Source organism: Macadamia integrifolia, chromosome 10, assembly GCF_013358625.1.
Source record: "Macadamia integrifolia cultivar HAES 741 chromosome 10, SCU_Mint_v3, whole genome shotgun sequence".
Classification (NCBI taxonomy): Eukaryota; Viridiplantae; Streptophyta; class Magnoliopsida; order Proteales; family Proteaceae; genus Macadamia; species Macadamia integrifolia.
The window spans coordinates 14945350-14969004 of NC_056566.1; the positions used below are offsets into that span (position 1 = coordinate 14945350).

The 23655-nt window shown below is 37.8% G+C and overlaps 2 protein-coding genes across 7 annotated transcripts; one reads left to right on the forward strand and one right to left on the reverse strand.

The window, feature by feature from the left end:
* The first annotated feature begins 112 nt into the window (after positions 1-112).
* LOC122092042 (peroxidase 9) lies at positions 113-2001 on the forward strand. Its single transcript, XM_042662336.1, has 4 exons — positions 113-388; positions 933-1124; positions 1239-1404; positions 1500-2001. The coding sequence occupies exons 1-4, from the start codon at positions 113-115 to the stop codon at positions 1910-1912; spliced, it is 1047 nt and encodes a 348-aa protein (XP_042518270.1). The 3' UTR covers positions 1913-2001.
* Positions 2002-3395: 1394 nt separating this feature from the next.
* LOC122091787 lies at positions 3396-21725 on the reverse strand. Of its 6 annotated transcripts, none has more exons than XM_042661921.1 (19): positions 21570-21720; positions 20528-20600; positions 20020-20088; positions 19753-19844; positions 19385-19423; positions 19226-19279; positions 14970-15044; positions 13848-13931; positions 13698-13740; positions 11974-12019; positions 10448-10541; positions 10310-10362; positions 9805-9889; positions 9569-9671; positions 9393-9485; positions 5757-5823; positions 5112-5178; positions 4969-5022; positions 3396-3714 (listed from the first exon to the last, which is right to left on the reverse strand). In XM_042661921.1, exons 3-19 carry the CDS (start codon positions 20084-20086, stop codon positions 3577-3579), a joined length of 1254 nt encoding a protein of 417 aa, XP_042517855.1. In that variant the 5' UTR covers positions 20087-20088; positions 20528-20600; positions 21570-21720; the 3' UTR covers positions 3396-3576. The 6 variants fall into 6 exon arrangements, with proteins under 6 accessions (XP_042517855.1, XP_042517856.1, XP_042517857.1 ...); XM_042661922.1 differs by having other exon boundaries at positions 20528-20591; positions 21570-21715; XM_042661923.1 differs by lacking the exon at positions 20528-20600 and having other exon boundaries at positions 13848-13913; positions 21570-21725.
* Positions 21726-23655: the final 1930 nt, after the last annotated feature.

Genomic DNA, 23655 nt, shown 5'->3' on the forward strand with positions numbered 1-23655 from the left:
GGGGGGGGGGGGTGGGCAGTTGATACTGATCACTGAGTCCTATTAATAAAATCTGTGATATGAACACATTTGCTCATTGATAGAGTTACAATATTAATGCAAGACATGCACAATGGCCTCCTTAAGAGTTTCATTTGGTGTCATGGTTGTGTTTTCCCTGTCTTCCACTGTTTCCATAGCATTTCCTGGTTTCAATTTTAACTGGGGTGGGGGTAGTGGTGGTGGTGGAAGTGGTGAAGAGTCTTTTAATCTTATTCCAGAATTCTATCAATACTCATGCCCTCAAGCTTATGACATTGTCATGTCAGTTCTAGAGCAAGCCATTGCGAAAGACCCTAGAATGGCTGCCTCTCTGCTTAGGCTTCACTTCCATGATTGCTTTGTGCAGGTTGGCTTTCTAAATTAGTAGTAAGATGGTTCTTTGTCCTCTTTTCTTGCACAGTTGCACTATATTTTCCTTAAAAGCTTTTCTCAATACCTTAATTCTTTAGCAATCAATTTTTTTTGGGATGTTTTCATCCTAGTACTAACCCCTCAGTTAGTGAAAACAGTCTAATGTTTCCTGTTACTGTTTATCTATTCATTTTTAATTTATTTATCATCTGTGAAATGGGACCTTCCAACATGATAAAACAATGACATCAAAACCAGTAGCAATGCTCCACTATTGGCTTACAAAAGCTCCTTTGCTTCACAAACATCAACTCCTGCATCCCAAAGTTTACCATCTCATCTATAGATGTGCAAACTCACTGAAGTAATCAAAAGACTGAATACACCCATCCATTCCTAAGTTATCAAGGGCATAGAGATTAGAAACCATCTCTCCATGCATCACTTCCACACTCCACAGTATGTCCAATTTCAGCACAAGCTGTAAGTCCACAATATGACAGACAATGTAGTTTGGCTAATAAAATAATCCTTTTCAGGGTTGCGATGCATCGGTGTTGTTGGATGATAGATCAACAATCATGAGTGAAAAACATTCAAACCCGAACAGGAATTCTATTAGAGGATTTGAAGTGATAGATGAGATCAAGGCTAAGTTGGAAGATGTCTGTCCTCTGACAGTCTCTTGCGCAGACATCCTTGCACTTGCTGCAAGGGGTTCCACAGTACTGGTAAGCAAGGATGATAGCATAATGATCCTGGTCTAATTTATCCATATGACCACTCTGTTCAAATGGTTTTCTTCTGTATCTTCCTAATAAAGATTGTTGGATATGTGGAACAAGAGTGGTGGACCTTACTGGGTCCTTCCATTAGGAAGGAAAGACTCCAAGACGGCAAGTCTCAATGGCTCAAACAGAAACCTCCCCCCACCAAATTCAACTCTCCAAAACCTTGTAACACTATTCAATCGCCAAGGCCTTGACGAAGTAGACCTAGTAGCACTGTCAGGTGTGTGAGATTCCAAATGTCCAACATTTTTAAGACATTCAACCTCTAAACTCTTACAGCCTTGCACTTCTACTTATATTAAACTTCTTGTGCAGGGAGCCATACCATTGGAATGGCAAGATGTGTGACATTCAAGCAGAGGCTTTACAACCAGAATGGAAATAACCAACCAGATGAGACTCTGGAGAGAACCTACTATCACGGTTTGACATCAGTTTGCCCTAAATTAGGGGGTGATAACATCATCTCCCCATTGGATTTTGCTTCTCCGGCCAAGTTTGATAACACCTATTTCAAGCTGATCTTGCTGGGGAAAGGGCTTCTCCATTCAGATGAAGTGCTGCTGACAGGGAATGTAGGCAAGACTATGGAGTTGGTTAGGAGCTATGCCGAAGATGAAGATCTCTTCTTCAACCAATTTGCAAATTCAATGGTCAAAATGGGGAACATAAGTCCTCTCATGGGTTATAATGGAGAAGTAAGGAAGAATTGTCGCCAAGTTAACTGAGAAATTGAACTACCAAATCTGACTCCTATATATATGTTCGACTGGATTTCTGTTTCTTTACATATCCATAATTATGGTCACTGAATTAAATAAGAAAATAAACTACCAAATTTGACTCCTATGTGTTATGATATCTGTTTCTCAATCCCCAATATTGGTCAAGTTTGTTACTAGTACTGTCTGCAACTCACTTCTGTTGTTAATGGTAAGCTGGGAGAACTGACGTCTTTCTAAAGGCTAGGTCGGGAATCACATCTATTATTCATGAGAGCAAAAGGAAAAGAGAGAGAGAAGAATGATAAAAACTTTGAGTGATTACTGATGGAAAAAATACTGTCACACAGGCATTCTGTTTTCCTGACATTGGGCTGAATGACCATGATGTCATTGGGGATGAAGATACCAACAATGTTTAGACCAATGAAACAAAGATAGTCAATACCTTTTGCAATTTAGCCAGGTTGAAGACCCTACATTTCTCTTGTCCATTCCCACTCAATGTGTGAACATCATGCCAGACAAAATATGGTTTCATGGTTCTCATATTTAGGTATGCAACTTGCCTGGGATGGGGAATCAACTTAAGCCCAAACCAAAGAACAGAGGACTCAACATTAGATAACTGAATTCAAACCCCACCCAATATTAAACCTTAGCAGAGTTAGTTTTGAACATGTTTATGATTCTAAGGTTCTTTATTTGGGTACATAATGTACTACTAGTAAACAAAAATGAAAACAGCAACCTTCTAAGTAAATGAAAATTCCATGACATAAGGTTCAAAATATATTGAATTACATACATAGATCAGAACACAGCCTTTAATGCAGTATCCCAAGATCATGTTAGTTTGGGTTACTTGAGGACTCCAAGCAAGCACAACCTAACCTAGGTCAGGTTTGCATATTCCAAATTCAAACCAACCTGAAGCGCAACCAAACAAAAGCTTGGTTTGAGTAGGCATGGTTTTGGTTGAACCTGATCCAGGTTGTGACTTACTCGTATCATTGTCCAGCACCAACCTTTCATCTGTGCAAAACATGAGAAAAATATGGTGCCAACGAAAGGAATTTGTGATGCCAAAATGACCAGCACACCCAATGGACAGCGATACAGTATTCAGATTAATATAAGGTGCTCTCAGTGGCACTACTCTGGGAAAATGTGACTCTAGCATCAACAGCACAAAGAAATATACATGAAAAATAACAACACAGAGAACACAAGGATTTATGTGGTTGACAATGTGCTACATCCATCGGTGTAGAGGATCAAAGAAAGCTTCAACCATACAAAGCTTAAATAAGTATCAAACAAGCTTGCAACTCACAACTTCCATAGACAATTCGTAATTACACTCTGACATTCTTGTTCCAGCCCCAACCTCAATAATTTCAGTTCAGCAGAAAAATAACATCATCAACATCAACTTCCACAGTTCCACCCACATAAGAAATTGATAACAATTATGAAATCAGTGAAATTGAAGATCAAAAAGAGATTATTTTGAAATATCTTGGTTCTAGAATAACTGAACAAGATAAATGATACACTCAAGAATCCTGATGTGTTTTTATGTTATTCATCCAAATTTTAAGAAGGTAAATACAAAAGCAATACAGAAAACCTGAAACTTTAATGCACTTGGTCTACATTTCAGAACGTCAGATTGAACCATATCTTCTTTCACTCGTTCTCTGGTTTCCCTGAGCAGAAACAGGCTGGCGTTCCCAAGATGCTTGATTGATGAATGTGCCATTGAGGTCCTCTGGTCGTGAGTAGCTGCCGCTGCCTCCACTCACCTAATGTTTTTCCAGTTCAACCAACCATTAAAGAGTTTTTCTACAAGTCAGTTAGGGATTAAAATTAAACTAAGCATAGTTCAAACAACTCAGCTATTAATCATGAGTTCAATTGCACCTTAATATCCTCCTCCCAATTAGGGGTGCAACAGGGCCGGGTTGGGCTGGGCTTCTTAAAACCCTAGCCCAACCCTTAGTCCCCTTAACTGGACCCAAACCCGCCCTGACCCTGACTCAGGGCCACAAAACTTCAACCCATGCCCTACCCTTCAGGGTTCAATCCAACCCTTACCCGCCTTAATTGGCCCTGATTTTTCAGGGTCGGGCCGGGATGACCTTGACCTGATTGACCTTAACCCTGGTTTGCCATCAAGGGTCGGGATGGCCCTGATTGACCCTGACCCTAGTTTGCCATCAAGGGGTAGGTATAGACCCTACAAAATATGAAATAACTTAAAAATTAAAAATATTCATAATAAAGAGGAGATAAAAAACAAAGTTACAAATTACTTGTTATGAAGAGAACATCCTAAAGCAAACATTCAAATATTACAAATAACTCTAACTAGTAACTACTATGATAAACAAAAAGGAGAACATCCAAAGTAAGAAAGTAAATAATCCAAAAAAATTCAATTATTTATCATAATAAACAAAGAGATCATCCTAATAAGGCAAACAATCTGAAGATCTTAAAACCCTTGTCATATTAAACAAAGAGATCTTTTTATTGGTAAAAAATATAAGAGAGATCGATGAGATTGTGAGAAGATATATTAAGAGTTTTGAGGTGTCAATGACTCAATGTGAAATAATATATAAAATTAGGTTAAAATCAGGGTCACAACTAGGGTTATAACCAAGGTCAACATTAGGGGCAAAAATCAGGGTTGGGTAGGGCCAAAAGTCAGGGTAAAAAAATCAGGGCCGGGTTCATGGCGGGCTGGGCAGGCCAAAGACATCAACCCTTACCTGCCCTGACCCTGACACAGGGTCAGAAATTTCAGGGCCAAGCCGGTCCTTAGGGCCAAAATTTTCTGGTTGATACTTGTTCAGGATCAAGGCGGGCCAAGGGCGGTTCTGGGCCATAAGGGCCAAACTTGCACCCCTACTCCCAATTTGTGTACTTAAAATAACAATTGAAGGATGACTTCAGCCAGAATTTTATAATTCAACATGGAGAACCGAACAATATCCAGCTCCAAGTTTCTGAATTCCTAATATATCCATAATGTCAAATCTAACCACACTTACAGTTTCTAAACAAGCTGATAGAATTGTCATCCCAGGCAATGCATCAAGCCCACGCTGCAGAGAAAAAATAATAACCATTGGTAGGCAGTAAACCAAAGTTAAGAAGTTTATTCAATGCAGGAAAACAGAAACAATTAACCAACCTGATGTTCAACTCGAGTCTTGTAAATGAACCCCCCACAACAAAGTATGGTTGACATCACAATGAATCTGCAAGGGGCCAGTTCATTAAATGGTTAAAACTTAAAAGAGCAACACGGATCCAAAAGACATGGACAGCACAATAAGTAAGAATGATAGGTGAATTGATAATCCTATTATTCTAAGCTGCATTGTCTATGGTCACGTTGATTGATATTCTCCTACTGCAATCAACAACATCAGTCTGACAGGATAAAGAATTATTCACGTTGGCAGAGAAGGAAAGGACACAGCATATATTGGCTTCTCATAGACTCATACATCCCTCAGCTACTTAAATGGAATCTTCTGTGAACAGAATCAGTTGCTCAGTCTCCAGAATGTTACTTTTGACAAAGATGCCTCTCTTGAAAACATTATTTGCTCGCACTTTTAAATTTTTATTAGCGGAGGGACTTCTACACATGTCCCCAAAAAACAAACCATGGCCCATGGGGAGAGGTAATAAATTCCTGCCATCATACTATCATCCACCTCCCCCCCCCCCCCCCCACAAGGTGATTGGAAAAAAAAAAATGAGTCCAAAAATTGGGGGGAAAAAGATAAAGAGCTTCTTGGAGCTGAGTAGAGGGTAAAATTCAGCATACACGCAAGAAAGTATTCCAAATGTAGCCCATCCTCTTGTAGCATCACCACTCCTGCTCTGCCTATGTTCTGCAAAACTTGAACAAACAAATTCAGGATCTAAAAGCAATGGAAATATCAATATGAAACCACCACCATGCAAACTAGAATATGGTGCAGGCACATAGCTGGCCAGTAATTATGAAGTAGAATGCAATGGGAGCACAAAACTGGGTGGCATTATCTGCATTAGAACGGGCAATTATCTGCACAAGTGCCAATAAATTGTTTTGGCCCATCTCTGCATCAAGCTATGGCATTATAGTAAATTAATGAAAATTAAAGGAAGCTCCCGTTCAAAACTACACTTGTTGCTTTTTGGGAAGAAAATGAACTATGTGAAGGGAAAAAAAGCAAGACACAGAAGTTTGGAGCAGTGTGCTTTTTATGATGACAGTCAACTACTTTTGATACTATCTCTTACTTAGACAATAATTCAACAGCGACACTAAGCTCACCCAAGTTGACTAGGCTATGTCACTACTTGACCAGATTAAATAGGTGACTATCTCAAATATTCTTTTGACTTGATGTAATATCTTGACAACATGCTCCTTGTGTATTTATTATTGGCTTGTTGCCCCTTGTTATAAGGGTCAAGTAATTTCCATAAGCTTTTGACTTGAGCAGTAACTTAATACTATTTCCATTCCTCATATGTGACATTGCTCTTATTGTATAATCTTCTGTTTCATTTATCTTATCTCTTTACAGCACAACTCTGGAGAGAGAATACAAAAAGTATGCAGTGGATTAAACAAAATGATTTCCACAATGCTTTATTTCATTATTTATTTATAATTTTATTAATGCTTACTGCAATATGAAGCAAGTTCCTGGTAATCCGTAATCATGAGAGGAATCCTGAAGCATCAAGAAGAGTCTATGAGCCTATGACGTCTATATTCTTCCTCATAGAAGGAAACCTCACTATTGAAGTCATTGGAAAGGAATAGAAGGAAACATGATTATTGAAGTCCTTGGAAAGGAACTCAGCAGAAGAAAATGCTTTATTAAGTAGATGCTATGTGCTGATTAGAACCATGACATCACAAGCACAGGATCGGATGCATTAAAACTCTTCGACCCCAGCTGAATTGCTCATTCACTTGAATGCTGAGACAGGTGACTGAGGAGGCTGATTACTTGGCCAAGCAAAGGGTGGTCAGACCCTTTTTACTCTTTGAGGAAGCCTCTCATTGTAAACCGTACCAGTTTATGTTTTGATGTTTACTATGTTTTGGGGCTGATTTTAGTCACTATTTCCTCTTTTGAGGTTGTATCAGTATCTATTCTTGATGGGGACATCCAGGTGTACCAGCAACGCCGACGCAAGAACCAGCCACATTCACTATGGCTGGAGGATGCTTTCATAGAAGGAAACTAAAAGAGAAGAAGGAAGAAGAAGGAAGAAGGGAGGAAGAATCGACCAGCCTTGCCTTATCGCTGGCCTCTTTCTCTCTCTCCCATCACCCAAGATTGTGTGGGCTCCACAACTGATTTGTTATTTAGTTAGCTTATTTTTCTAGTATCTTATTTGTTTAGATCTTTGAGATAAGTAGGAAACCAAATAATATTCCTATTTGTTTTAGGAAACTTCTTTTATTGTGAGATTATTTTCCTAGTTGACCTTTTCCTTTCTCTTTTTTTTTGCTTAGTAATTATCTCCCTACTTATATAAGGCCATTGGCCAGGACTTTTTTTTTAATGAATGATTATTGAAAGCAAAGAAGGCAATGACTCTCTCTCTCTCATCTCTCATTCTCAATCTTCTCTCTCTTTCTCGCCTCCCCTCTCTCACGATTTTCCCTCCCATTCTCTTTCTCTTTCACTGCATCTATTCTCTGGTCACTGTCACGTCTACTGCAGCTACTGAATACTACCGACTGAGGTCCATCTCAGTTGCGTAAAGCCCCATCAGAATGCCGCTGAACACTTCTTCAACAAACTGGAGTTTTCCCTTCATCAAATAAGGTGGGCTGCACCTCTATTTGGGAGGACTTCGACCTCTCCTTTTCTCCTCAGAACGGGACAGCGTTAAGGTAAGTAGATCCTCACCCCCATCCCCACTTCCTTGACTGTTTACTACCACCCAATTGATCCCATTGAAGACTGAAATTAACCTCTGTTTCAGCCATTATTATTTCCTTCCGTCCTTTAGAATTATCCTGCTGAGTTCAAACCCGTTACTGTTGCTCTTATATTTTCATCCTGCTGAACTTACATACTATTGCTGTTTTCGTAATCAATTTTCTGTGATTAAGAATGCTGCTGATTTCTTTAGTAGTTGATTGATGTAAGGTAGAGCATGATATTCACTCTCTGAATTCTTGAATTGATTTGTGCCTATCTACATTATGTTGCCATGTTCCTTTCCCCATATTCCCCACTTGAAGCCTAGGTAGTTTATATGCTTTTCTTTCTAGATTAGTATTGATTGCTGCTACTCTGTTTAATAGTCCTCTAATTCATGCATGCTAATTAATGTATTGTGCTGTTCTCTATTAATCCCAATCCCTTTCTAAGCCCTAGTGAGTCTACCTCTGTCCATGTGGGTAATATTTGTAGGAATCCTAGTTGTCTGGGTATCCTCCTACATCAATTCTTCTTATCAATAAATAATTTATTACTTGTAAAAAAAGATCCGGCTGAATAAGTCTCTAGTTGGGTGGTTACAAGGGGTTTCTTCGTTTCAATTTTATTAATTAATAGAATTTTCTCTGAGGAATGGAGCCTGTTTAATGAATTGACATTGTAAATGGGATTGTTAATATCTTATCAATAAGTCCATAATGGTTTTAAAGTAGTTTAACTATGTTGGAGAATGGCCCCACATTTTTTAGTGTCTAATCTAAATTTCAATATGAATTAAAAAATTTAAATCACATGGGTTTGTCTTGATCCCATAAAAGCTTTGTAAGAGTGTTGGAGATGGTGAAAGCCAAGTCTGATCTTGGTAGTGAACATAGGCGGGTTGCCAAACCACTATAAATCTTGTGTGCTCAATTGTCTCTCCTTCTCTTCCTACCTTTTATTTGAGTACCCTCTTTAGCACAACCTCTCTACTTGGGTTTCAATTGTGTCTTGGGAAATTGAGTGATCAACTTGCAAAAAAAATTTAGCAACCCAATTCAACCCCATCCTATGTTGCCATGATCCAACAGTCCTGCCATGTGGCAGCTCAGATGGGGCTAAAATTTTATGGACAAGTAGGTCCCAATTTTCCCTGCTCACACGTCAAGTTTCAGTCCTATCAGACTTGGCCAAAAGGCAAAATAAAGCATTGAAAAATCAGGACTACAAGGGAGTAACTGGGCATACATATAATAGGGTAAATGATTGGATTGTTAGGCTAAAATATGACATGTGGCCAATTTGGACCATTTCCTAGAAATCCAATAGTCAGAATTGCCACATCACTCTTCCACATGGTAGAATACATGTGCCCACCACCAATTTTTCTCATGGGTTGCTGACCACAATAACTTTCACCATTCTGAACTCAAAATTTGCAGCAAACTCTTATTAGTGCTTAACCTTAAAGAATGGGGGAAAGAAGTGGTGTTGCCGCATTATTCATTGGCAATTGAAGAACATACCGCACAATTTTGTAAGAGTGAACTCAACAGGCTCATAACCCTCCACTGGGATAGAAATATTAACTTGATATGGAGCATCACTGGCCTCCTCACCTGAAATAGAGAACATGAGAACTCAAGAAAATCACGTATAATGGACAAGATAAATATATCACAATAACTTGAAATAGACATACATCTCCAATCAATGATCAGTATTGTCGGTGACAGAGTGGTCGGTGGGCTCCCATTTGCTCCTGAGCCAGACAGCTCAACCTCCAGCCCTTTGTTAGGGCTAACCTGGCAGAAGGAATATGAACGTTTTCAACTTTATAAGGAGTTCAACCAATGAAGAACATATGATTAAGTGTAATCTGTATCTTTATAACAGGTTTTTTTTTCTTGGTAAGACATGGTTAAGAGATAAAATTACCTCAATGACAGGTTTCCCCACCAGACTAGAAAGTGAAGAAATTGCAGTCATATAAAGAGATACATGAGTCTGCTCAGTTCCGAAGCTGCAACATTCAGAAACTCTTGAGATTCATAGAAAAATCATATGAATAACCAAATAAAAAATAAAGAGAAAATTACAAAATTGCCAAATCTAACAGGATAAGCATATGATATACTAACAGATGATGGTAAGAAATGGCTGGATATAAAAAGGAGTGCCTGGACATAATCATAACATATTCTCTCCCGAGCTAGCAAATAGAGAAAACTTCAGGACCATTATTGTGAACTATTGAATTTCTACATCTTCAGGAAGCAAGGAGATGAAAATATAACTTAGATGGTTGTTTATGATTTATTAGCACTAAACCCAACCATCATTACTTTTTGTAACCATGCATGAGAAACTAAAAGGTGCACAATGAACTAAACAGAACCAACACTTTTAAGAAACCAAATTACTTGCAAAAGATTCACCACACCTGAATTCACAGTTAAGCTTTTCAAAACCCAGTTGAGTCATCCCATTGTAAACCTACAATCCAGCAAAAGAAACCTCCTTCTTAGTGACAAACTGGAGTTGAACTTGAGAATTCAGCAAGAAAAAAATGACTTCTTACAAGTTCCCATGACCGAGGATGAAAACCAATGGTAAAACCTTCAAACACATGAGGACCACGTTTCTCACACGGGATGGCAAGCTCAGCACGAACCCTAAATTCAAATATAATACATGTTGTAATTTGGAATTTATATCAGTCGGTGATATAGCAGGAAAGACAGTCAAATTAACCTTTCTTACCACTGACAAAAATAACACTACTACGTTTTGAGGTTGACAGTGTGTGATTGTTTTTGCAAAATATGATGTGGTTCCCAACTTCCCATGTTCGAAACAAGTAAAATCTTTTTTTTCATACATGCTGTTTCAGATGTTCTAACAATCAAATATCTAGCAACTCACCTATCCCTCAGCTAGGCATAGAACAGTAAAGAGAAGAGCCATGGCATGTGGACAATAAATTTCTTGCAACTTGCAAGAACCTAAGGTACTTTTATCGTTTTTAAGACCAATATGGATATCAGGCTAAAAAAGCGTCTGTCTAGTCAACCGTCAATTACCAGATACAACAATATGCCAGCCATGTATGTATAAACCTTACCATTCTTGTTTCTACATAATTATATACACTACTCATTCTATGCTAGAAGTAACTAAACCTACATCTCATTCTTCACCTCTTTGCAGTGATTGTTGTCAATGGTAAAGAAGGCAAAGGTATACTGTGATATCAAAGTCGACCAAGACAGCATCAGCAACAACATTGAGAGGTGACATCTCCTAAGCAGTGATTATCTTCAGTTTCTTTCCTCCCATTTATTCTTGCCTTTTCGGTGCCAGCTCCCACCCCCCCCCCTTTTGATAATTTGCATTATTCTTATTTCCTCTTATTCTTTTTATAAGGACCAACAAATTATTTATGATAAGGAAATGGTTCTGCAAAGTTTCCAAAGAGAAACAACTGTCTACTCAACCAAAACGAAAAAGCATTAAAGATTAAAATATGTAAGGGCATTAGTTACACTAGTTTACTAGAACAGTAAAATAGAATATTGCAAACTTAGAAGACTGAAAACACAACTTTGTATTTTAGATTGTCAATAAAAATGATTGAAATTATAACATTTCCACACAAGCCGAGTTTCCAATTTATATTTAAATGTCAAAGACTGTAATCATCATAGCATGTATTCTATTGAAAATTTGAGGGTAAGCACTTCACAAATAATCCATTTCTTTTTTCCTCAAAATTTCTACACACAGTTTTACATGAAATCTGTTCAGTATAAATTTCTTGAATACGTTTTCAGAAATCTAAACTTGAGTAATTTCTTGATAGGTATTATCCTAGCTTTGCCAACATCTTAGTGAAAACGTATTTCCTGTCAGTGAACCTTATCCATTGTGAGATTCCAGTAGAACAATACCCCATGGAAGTTTAGAAATCATGCACTAAAAAAGAGGCATCAATTGGCTTAGAAATAACTGATGTTTTAACCTGGTATTCAGGGTAGATCACAGAATCAATTGACAAGAAACAAAAGGAAATACACAGTTCCATTTAAGTCAAGATCAGATGAAGACCTGCAAGGTGAATCGTAAGTCACATTGCATATGCAGCCCAGTTCACCTGGAGAAGGAAGAAGAAGATCCCATTAATTCCCATGCACTATAACACAAAACAAATAGATTCAGTTGCAAAATAAGGCCCTTATATGGATGCAAGTATGCAACCACTGCAGGAAATAGCTTTCAATGGTTCTCCTGTAACTCCTTTAGTGTAGGACCAAAATCTTCAAGGCATCATCAACAAAAAAACGTAACGAACAACCCCCCCCCCCCAAAAAAAAAAAAAAAAAAAAAACACACCCCCTCTTGCCATCCAATCAATTGAAGAACTAAAAATGCCAGCATATATTTGATGAGTTGAAGAGTAGCCAACTTCAACACAATAAGTTGAATATATTCGTAGGCACTTACCAATCTCCAAGTGTAAGAGCATAAGATGGTTTAGTAAATAGAAAGATAGTTTTGAACGAAGGAAAAAATTAATATGGTCGAAATCCGTCAGCTTCTTGAAATGAGAGGGAAAAAAAAAAAACACATTCTATAACTGGTTCGAGTCGGGAAACAGCCTCTCTGCAAAGCAGCGGTAAGGCTGTGGACATTCCCCGCGGTGGCGGGAGCCTCATGCACTGGGTACGCCATTTTTATGTAACTGGATAAGAAATCTCGGTCAAATAATTGATAGATCTGAGAGGTCAATTGCCCTGAATTCATATTCAAGTCTGTTCAATATCTGAATATCAGATCCAGATATTGCAAATCTGATTAAGCATAAAAAATTATAAAAGAACAGCAATTATAATGAAGCACAGAAAAAGTACAATTCGATCATCAGAATATTGGAGAAGCAGAACCATGATGGAAAGGGGAATAGGGTGCAAGCCAAAATGGTGATACGTCTTCTTTTGTTACATACCTAGATTATATAAATAGAAATAACCATCAAATCCACTCTGTAAAGTATAAATGCATATACAGAAAATAATCCGATATAATCTGATGGGATAGAAGTGTATCCATATTCAACTGATTAATAATTAAATATTGGATTGAAAGATCGAATCATAATTCAATCAGATTTTGGATCATCTCTTTTCAGAATTGACAGATTGGATGAGTCAGATCCTGATAAAAAAACTGCCAGCTGACAGTTTAACTAGTCGAGTTGAACCAATTTTCCTTGTTATGGGATTCTTGTCTCTTTTCTGTTTTCAGCACATATCTATTCAGGTCTGTTTACATGAAACCCATGTTTTCCTGCTCAATGCACATGGCTTTTGGAATCTTATTGACTTCAAACCTACATACCACACTACAAATGTGATGCGGACCAATCAAGACCATAATGTATGATACTTGTTTGAACCTAAACGACAGGAAAGGGTTATGGTGTTCAAAGTGGAAAGACACTTCTCAGTTATCCATGTGAAGTATTTTAGGATTCTAAAAGCTCAAAGCCAAAAATATTCCAAAAGCCAGGTACATCTGTACAGGAAGCCAGAAAAAACAGAGTTAAGATACCTCCTGCTTTGATGGGAAAGTCCATAGCTGATGATAGCATAGACCTAGGACCAACCCTATTCCCACTTACCTCAACTAGACCAAAAGTTTTGAAGGTAAAAGTTGTGACACGATGGTAAGAACTTCATATAAGTTATCCCAACAATTGGAGTTCGTCCCCAGTATATCTAAACTCTTCCTGCTATTTATAAACTGGAATCAGTAAAGAAATGATCACACACCTTTACATCTTCCATTTAAGCAATTCCCACATATAATATCCACCTGCAATTACATAATGTGACAAGTATCCAGAGGTCATCATTGCATAAGATTACAATGGCAACAATGTTTAACTTCTTCTCAGCCAAGTAAACAACAGAAGTCCCAACCTGAGCTGTACGCCCCTTTTTATCAAAGCTTTGCTCACAATTTGTCAAGTCACCATTGTAAAAGCCCTGGATTTGCAAGGCAGGCTAGTTGAATGTAAATGTTCAAAGCCATACAACTTCAGCTCTTACAATAAACATAAATCAAGTCCAAAAGGAATCAATGTAGAAAAATTCTGAGAAAAATATCCACAAAACAACCATTAGGAGCTTCCTAGTTTCCTTTAGCTGTAAAACAAAAATTTTCCCTATTCTTTGGCAGGTGGGCAGATCTTAGTTGGTGTGACAGTGTCTAGAAACATGCTATGGGTCCGAGGATTTCATGAGTCATTCATATAGGTTCCAAATCTCTCTAAGGGAGATTATGTGCACTGCTGAATACAAGACCTACAAAATTAAATTTTTATGAATACTAAGATATTAACAATTACGTGAAAATACACCCAAGATCCCACAAATCAATACTAAGCATCTAAAATTTCACCCAAAACCAAAATCAAAACCATAAAATATTTCAATTTTACCGAAATCAGGTAAAAAATCAAAATCTAGTTCCTTGACATCAACAGAGTCATTCACTATGCAAGGCATCAAAAACAAACTTTCCCCAGTACTCATTTTCTGTTGCAAGGAATTGCATCAAGCATATCAAAATGAACTAATTACACACTAGAGATGAAAATTATTCCACATTCCTCTAATCATTGACATAGATCAAGAGGAAATGCAACCCAAGTTCAAACAAAGCAATAACTCATTTCTTGGTTTATGAGTAAATTGGCAAACAAATTAACCTGGTGTTATAAGTTTAATATAAATATATATATATATATATATAAATCAGGGTATATAAATTAAAAGAACAACTAAAATAAAACCATTTTCACTGCTTTTTTGCTTTGTAATAGAGGATTGATTGTGGTTATTGCTTGATGTTGAGAGGCCCAAGTATGAACATTCAAACATTATGAAGAAGTTGAGGAGCTAAGCTAGTCACAATCTGTTATTCCCAGCAAATAAACATTTTTGAAGAAGTTAGAGGAACTAAGCTAGAATCATTCACTTCACAATTTGTTATTTTCAGCAATTTCAGAGGACCAATTTCCAGAATCATTACGGACTTACTTGAACAAAGCTCACATCCCCAACACCAGCCATAAAATAGCTGGAAGTATCGAAACGGCCAAAAGTGACATAACCCTACAACAAACACATGTTTACACATTTATTAAAAAGCACAACATACAATGAAGTTTTCTCACTCCGCATGCAAAAATATCCTCAAAAGTTATTCAACACAGGCAATGCTTAATGTAAAGCTGAGTTGGACAAGTCAAACCAGCTCACAATTGCAGGATTTTTTAACCAAAGAACAACCAATATCCAAAGTAGAACAGAAACCCAAAGCAACTCAGGATTAAAAGGGAAAACCAAGTCTATAACAGCTAACCGATTACAGAACTGTTAAGAATCTGTGAACAAAATTAACAATAGATGATGGGGCCTTAACAGGGACTGTAAGAGGCCTAGTCTCAGTTGATACTATGGTCCAACACCCAAAGAAACCAACAGAAATCAAGGTAGGTCTATCAATTTCAAATCTGGGCAGAAGAGGTCACTAGAAGACAAAATTAGGGACATTTCTAATATCTATTGAACCCCTGGACAGAAAATGCTCCCCTTTGGTCGAGTTCCCCTCTAGGTAGGGCCTAACTTTGATCCAAAATTCATCCAAAACTGATGGCTGGTTAGGTTGGCTTTATCAACGAATGAGAATTGATCACTTATTTGGACTACGGATAAATTATATTTCATTATTATGTACGGTTCAAAAACAACACAATGCCAAGCAAAAGCCACAATCTCACCAGCTTCTGAAACAACTGAACAGCTGAGATAAACCATGAAAAAAAAAGAAAAAAAGAAAAAGAAAAACAGAGCATCCATACAAAGGCATGGAACCATCATCCATGCTGTTCCTTCTAAATGCAGCCTTGGCTGAATCTTCCACTATTTCATTCACTGGCACGTGGCAGCAAGACCTTTCTCAAGATTATCAAGAATCGCTGGGAGCTTCAACTTATGCCTGTACTGCATAAAACTGGTGAGTATTTTTTTTTAATGTCCCTAATTCACGTTGTATTTTAAAATTATAGAATGTATTACTATACGTTGACAATATATATGTCAATTTTCAGCATACTATCTAACCCCCAGTAGCAATGTAGCCACAGACTTGGGCTGAATCCGGATCTTCTAGAAGCAGTGAAAGCAAGTGGTTGACAAGTTTGAGCCCACTGATACAATACAATCTATTTGCAACAATGAGGTTAGTTCCTTAAGAATATAATAAGTAATTACTCCAACTGGTATTGATTGCTAACATTAACAGTTTTCCAAATGGGTATAGATAGAAAGTTTCAGGGATGCTTTGGGGAGCTTCGGAGCCCTCGCCATAGTGATTGGCTCAGATAATGCTAATTCTGGTACACATTTCAGTATCTTATGAATGTGTTTAAACTTTCATTAAAACTTCCGAAATGCAAATAACATGTCTTGTTGTAATGCAGCTGAAGGGTGTTGTATGGGGGTGCGGCACAAGAACTGAGGACGATAGCAATCGAGATGCTCTCTTACACATGTTCCGCCTCCGGCTGTGAGTGAAACTAGAGTACGATTTCATTCATCCACTCAAAGGTGAAACCGAGTGGGTTCCCAACCTATGGGTGACTTGGTGTATGTCCACTACAATATGAGGTTGATGATGCACACATACACTTGGATATAGAGAATGATAGGAACTTGATTAAGCTCACAGACATTTTCCAGTTGGAATCAGATAAGGAGCATCCCCTGGTGAAGTGGGTGAGGGATAGAGGTGAACCGTTGATGGATCAGGCTGGGGGTAGGCCTGACACCCATATAGCCAGTGAGATGGGTGTTGTCATAGATGATTACATGACTTCAAAGGGTTGGATACACATACAAACACCCCAACCGTTCGAGCCTGCACCTGGCAGGGAGGATGAGGAGGACCCTGACTGGTCCACCACTTCAGGTGGTCAAATTTGCGTACTGTCACCGTGTCTACTCATGGAGCTGATAACGACAATGATGATGGTGATGGGGTGGTGATAGATATGCAATACTTCAAGAGGAGTATGACCATGCACAGGAAGTGCAGCGTATAGGAGTTGGCGTCGATTTGATTTATTGGGGATACCCAGTTTGATAATGCCACACAAGATACAAACCACGATGCATATCCACCCTCATCATGCGTAATCTACACTAGATGGCTTCACCGTCGGTTTCGGCCAAAGGAGCATGCTGATTGTATGGACATTGACAACCTATTTAGCATTGTTGGTAGATTGAGTATAGGGCACAGCAGATCGAGTGGTCCTTTGCCGAAGAGAGTGATTGGTCGGAGTTCAGCGCATATAGTCATTCCACTAGCGTGGGGGAACATGCATCTTCTTCATCCCTTCTTAATTTTGAGTATGACGCCCACTCGTAAGGACATACTGGATCGTCCTTCTGGACAGCTTCTTCTCCTATCCATCCCACTAGCCGTACATGCTGCCAATACCATCAAGTCACAGTGGCTCTATGGTTGGTTCTTCATATTTCGGTGACCTATACCCTAGTATAGGCTACCTCTAGTATATAGATGAGGCCATTTACAAGGTAGTTGTGGAGGACTACATGCGTTTCTTCTCGCACACTATGCGTGGCATGCATTTGTCATACAGTCGGAGGAAAATGCATGTCAGCTCATAAAACCATGAGTGGACCCGATCCAGCACATCATAGTTCCTATTAGCACTTAGCAGACAAAATATTGTGTCATTGGGACTTCGGAGACTTGGGACTTGGGTATCTATGTTAACTGTACTTTGTAGTTTGTACTATTTTATAAATAATTAATCAATATAATGTTTCTTCATGCATGATACATAATTTACTTGTTTTACTTGCCTATTATGACTTCTAGTACTAAAACAATGTGTAGTATAGGCAATATTATATAAGGTATACAATAGGGTTCGACGTTTACTGCCAACCAAGGTTGCAAATCTAGAACACCACTTTGTGTGACTTTTCTTGCAATATGAAGGCTTACATATGTTTATATAGGCTAAAACAAGGTTTCCTTGAAGTATTGGAGCCAAATATGGCTGATTGCTAACCGAAACGGCCAATTGAAACAATTTGCCAAAGTATACACTGTTTCGGCAAAATTTCGATATTTCGCTCGTCTTGGTCTAACCAAAATGAGATTTAGAATTATGCTTATGGTAAGGTGGAGTGAACTTGACAAATCTGATTCTTCCCACTTTTAAATATAATTCATTGTTTAAAAATATGGCCTCTCTACAACCAGGTCCCAGAAAGTATGCACTTTTGGATCCCTCTCCCAAGGGTAAATCCAGAAAGGCATCAAGTTGCAATATAATGCATAAAGACAAAAATTATGTTGATAACTTAATCACCACATTTTTCTTACCATAAAATAGTTACGGATATTAGTCAGTCACTGGTTGATACTAGCGATGACAAATGCTTCAGCACACATTCAATTAGCTGATCCATTTAGGAAACAAGGAGAGTAAACTACATTGGAAAGGTAAACTGCTCTCACAAGCCACAAAGGTTCTTGAGACAGTTGCCAAATGCATGGTTCAAGATCTCAGCGAGATCTAATATCTCGTTTTTTCAAAAAGGCGAGACGAGATGCATGGTGAGATATATATTGTACAAAAACTCGACCGAGATCTCACCAAATCTCGCCAAGATCTCGCCAAATCTCGCCTCTCTCTCTCTACTTTTTTGAAGAAAAAACACTAAGGAGCAAGGATTTTGGTACTTTTGCTTGAGCATCTCCATTACTACACTCACTGAAGCTTAAAGAGTAGAGGATATTACCTCCTCATCCACATTTGGAGTTACTTTTCTTATATATGATGTCTTTTGAATTCTTAGGATCATGTTGTATCATATGTTGATTGTGGAATAGAGCATACTAACCTAAGGTCCGAAGACTTGGGACTACTTACATAGCATACAAAGTCAAAGTACAATTTTACGTTTGATTTTTAAAAAGCTGATGTTTCCATTGTGTTTAAAAGGCCTATAATAGGGTAAATACTAACTTTAAGGGGCTACAAAGACCATATAGCCATCGAGACCAACCACCAAGTCGACCAGGAAAAAATACACGATCTCGGCGAGATCTCTCTTTTTTGGATCAGCGAGATGGGGGGCAAGAGCAAGATCTTAAACCTTGGCCAAATGCATGTTAGAAAATGCATATAAAGTGTTATTAGAAGAAGAGAATAGGAATGCCAAACTAGTTGAAAATGATGATTTGGAAATACCGTCTGAGATCTACTCTCCACATCTCTACAAAATCTAACAACCAAGTCAGAATCCTGCACAACAATGAGTCATCAGTATAGTATATCTATAAAATCCCAACATCCACTGCATGGTGGACAGTTATGAATCATCTTTAATACATTATACAAGGATATTACCTTTCCATCATACTCAAATGGGTGCCCAATCCAGCTAGTCTATCACAGTTTAGAAGAAAACAGTTTCTTGTAGAGAGACAGTTCAAAATTTAAATGGAAGCATTAGAACAATGTTTAGGAAATTTAATGTAACCTGACTGACTGACTAGCAGCATATAGGTGGCACCAATGTAGGCAGAAGTGAGTGCGACGCACCATTCAAAAAACTCTAATCTGGAACTTTCTGAATGGTGATCCAACCCATGCAATATTAACAAATTCTAAGATGCCTTAGGCAGACGGTCTGTTAAATACAAGAGGCACCCCGAGACCCCGAGTAAACACCTTAAATATCTGAATATTTTACAGAATAAAGAGTAATAAGATACAAAATCAAAAAGGTTACTGCTGTTGTCAAGGGCGTAGCAATTGGAACTCGGTGCAACAACTGAAGCAGCCCAAGGTACCTGAAAAAGAGTGGCTGTCCAGAAAGCGGGGGAGGCACATTAGGAAGAGACCAGATAAATGGATTTCTAGAACACAAAAATTATCAAAGTTTCCTCAAGCAGCAGTCTCCTTTTCCATTCTTGAATTTCTATTAAAAAAAAAAAAGAGTTATGCATTATGACAAAGAAGTCGAGGAAATCTGCACTTACCAACAATCGGTGTTATAACAAAGCAGTCAAAGAAATTTACACTCAAGGATCTTCTCCCACTCTGCATCTCTGCAAAGAACATATGATAAAGAACTCAACATGTGACATATGACAACTAATAAAGAAATTTTCCTGCCAGTTTGCTTGATTTTGGGTGGCCAGTTACAACCATGTAGTACAATAATCTTCAGATGATGCTTTTTAGTTAGAGAGGTGGGGAGAAAAATAAAAACGATTGGAAGAAGAAGCAGGCAATCCAATAAAGAAAATAAAAAGGAAAGACTTAGATATCCAAACTGTGGATGGTGATCATCTTATCGATAAATTTCTACAATAGATCACCAAGGTGGAACCAGTTTGCAAGGGCCCAACACCCTAGCCCCAGCTTGCATATGCATAACATGTCCCGCTATCAAGGTTTCAAGTATTGGATGGGACGCGATCACTCTGTGATTTACAGAATGCAATCTACAAGCAAGATATACTTTTGCATAGAGGATAAGCCAACCTGTGCCAGATTAGGAGCATTAGGATCGTCGAGCACCAATCCAAGATCCAATCCTGATCCTTGCCTACAATTTCTATTAGAGACAGTTCAGATTTTGGATACTTTGAAGAAAGGTATAGTGTAACTACATGGTGATTAAGATCGGTGTATGAGTCAGGAGGGTGTGATCTTCCGAATCAGGTTAAGACAAAATTGAAAATTTTTACGAGATGCTTTTACAACATAGGGATGAATTGTGAAGAGTGCTTCGTGGATACGGCTACAGTATGAATGAATTGTGCCTGAAAAATATAAAAGATAAATAACAAGCTTGGGCTTTTCTCTGTCTGAAAAAGAGACCCTCTCGATGATGAAAATTTTGAACCCTGCATGATGCACTACAAATCCACAACCTTATCTAAAACCAGACAGCAAAGATGGAAATCCCAAAAGATAAATAGATTAATCACCTAAAATAAAGTAAAGGAAAAAATTATGTAATTTATGGAACCACTGATAAAAGAAGTATTTCAGCGACCATATTTAACTCGTGATCAGCAACCATAAATTGTTATGAAGAAATACTACTGAAATCACCTCCAATGCAGCACTACTGATTGCTAGTATTGAATGGTCACAACAACAAAATGCCTGAAAATTTATGAGACTGCCATTTCTTTCATTATATATTAGAATTCTAAATCACTGCAAATTTCTGATCATTTGACAGAAGATGGGCATTCTGGACAATCTAAGATAATCTCGCTTTTCCTTAGAAAACGGCACTTTGGATTTTGGCGGTTGGCAATTAGTAGACATTGCTCACTGATAAACGTTCTCCTTAAATAGAAACACTGACTCATACAAATTTGCCACAGCCAAATCAAATCCAAGCAATTCGCTTTAAGGATTTGCAGACCTGGACAAATGATTTTCCCCCGTCCCGGAAGACCAAATTAAAGTGAAAATTTTAAAATCAAATTTCTCAAGAAGAAATATAGCCGTTTATAGATGATTCAAAGGGAAACTAATGAAATGAGTGGAGAAACTGATTAATTCTTACCTGAATATCTTCTCCGGTGCGTCAATCCAAAGTCCAAACTACGAACAGGTTGAACTTGTTCGAGTAACTCTCTTTTTTACTTTGGACAAGGAACCTGTTCGGCGACACGCAGGTTTATGGAAGTTGTAAATCATCACATTGTCGATGAAGTTTTGTCTTCGTCACCGGTATCAAGGGATTCGAAAATGAGGTTGGATCGGCCAAGACTCATCCCGATTCCACCAAGAGGATTTGGGCATATTTGAGCCGATTCTGACTGATTCCTCACCGATTCAAACCTCGATTCAAGTTTGTAGACCTTGCCATAGGCTACAAGCTCCGTACAATCGATATACCACGTCATTAACTTTCACTCCCAATTATATGAAATCAAAAACATTATTTTTCATTTCAATTCATATGTCAAATGTAATGACCTAAGAATTTTTTATGTTTTTTTATTTTGTCTTGAGATGAAGAGCAATCCAATCCGTATATTTTTGCAATGTATTTAGTTTGTATCCATCATGACTTGACCAGAAAATTAGTGAACGAATAAAGTATTTAATGGTTGAATATAGATTAGAATCTATCGACCCTAATTCCAATCAATTCAAATCGGACTAATCCTTGTATAGAGATCAGTGTGTTGAACCGATAAGAAATAAAATCGGCAAAGCTAATCCTTCATCAATGGTGATTTTGGCACTATGAATGGACTTGGCCAATTAGAGATTCAAATAGATGGATGAAGAGATACTCTATTTTCTATGGTGAAGATAAATTGGGTCCTTCAACCATATAAATACCATAAAAATGAATTCAGGTTGACAAAACTGTAAGAATATGACGTAATATTCTTACAATTTGTATCTATCATAACCTACACCTCTCTTCCTTCTTCTTTTTTTTTTTGGTGGGGGAGGGGGGAGGGGGGATAGAAACCCCCCAAGGGAGGACGAATTATAAAGCTTTAAAAGGCGAAAAATAAAGTACAATCAAAGGAAGATTTGATGGAAAAGAGATATTCTACATGCCTAAACAAGTGTAGCAAAGAGACCAATTAGAAATAGCATGGCACTACCATTCACATATCTTTTACTAGAAGGAGAAAGAAACATAATTAAAAAATAATAATAGTAATAATAGAATAACAACAAAAATTTAAAGTAAAAGATGCTTAACATCCATCATAATGGTGGAGGCTTCAACTTGGTGATGGAGGAGTCCAACAAAACAAGTTATAAGAGCTTAGTGATCCGAATGAATAATTATTCCGTGGAGGCCATCATTAAAGTTTGCCCTAACACCCAATCAAATGGCCCAAGCTTCCCCAATACTAGTCGAGGTGAAAAAGGAGTGCTCGGTAATAAACATGCAAATATAAGTTCAATCATCAAGACCTAAAGATCCTGTGCCCATTTAAACCTAGTTCATTTAAAGCATACTTGTCCACAAATCCTTGAAATACTTTAATACTAAGAGTGGCTTTTTGATTGCCATCTTGCTTCTCACCACCATTAAGGATTTCATTGAACTCTCACAAAATCAACCAAGCTCTGAGATTACATTGTCATATACCTAAGTTCTTGTAAAAAAAAAAAAAAAAAAACGAATAATCTAAAGCCATAGGAGGGCCATAAATAAAAGACATTCATCAAAGTTAAACATCATATGAGTTTTTAACTATACAATAAATTAGTCCTAAGCTATAGTTAACCTACAAAGACGCATAATGCATCCACAAGACACACAAACCACCACGAGTTCCAATTGAGTCAACATTTAAAAAAGTTCGTGAAAGAAAAATTGTTCTGTGAAAAAAAAAAAAAAATCTAGCTTATATTTTGTTGAAAAAAAATGACTTATCTAGCTTATTTGTAGTTCCCATGAAAAATAAAGTACAACAGGACATTGCTTGGACACAATTCTCCAAAGGAACTGAACATCAAGGGGTGCCCTAATCCTTCATCAGATGGTTGAATGGAAGGAGGGCAAACCTAAGAGAGACAAGATAAGGAGGATGAGGAGAGAGACTGCTCAGTGGAGGCATGATTAGTCTTCTTTGACCTTTCCTAACCTAACCCCACCTCTCAAAAACGTAGAA

Excerpts from the sequence above, each read along its gene's own strand:
- LOC122092042 (XM_042662336.1), top strand. The coding sequence starts at position 113 with ATGGCCTCCTTAAGAGTTTCATTTGGTGTCATGGTTGTGTTTTCCCTG. Across the intron at positions 1,125-1,238 it reads CAAGGGGTTCCACAGTACTG|AGTGGTGGACCTTACTGGGT; the intron begins GTAAGCAAGGAT and ends ATGTGGAACAAG. Across the intron at positions 1,405-1,499 it reads AGACCTAGTAGCACTGTCAG|GGAGCCATACCATTGGAATG; the intron begins GTGTGTGAGATT and ends CTTCTTGTGCAG.
- LOC122091787 (XM_042661920.1), bottom strand. The coding sequence starts at position 20,086 with ATGCAGAGTGGGAGAAGATCCTTGAGTGTAAATTTCTTTGACTGCTTT. Across the intron at positions 13,741-13,847 it reads AAAAGGGGCGTACAGCTCAG|GTGGATATTATATGTGGGAA; the intron begins GTTGGGACTTCT and ends ATGTAATTGCAG. Across the intron at positions 12,020-13,697 it reads CTTAAATGGAAGATGTAAAG|GTGAACTGGGCTGCATATGC; the intron begins GTGTGTGATCAT and ends TTCCTTCTCCAG.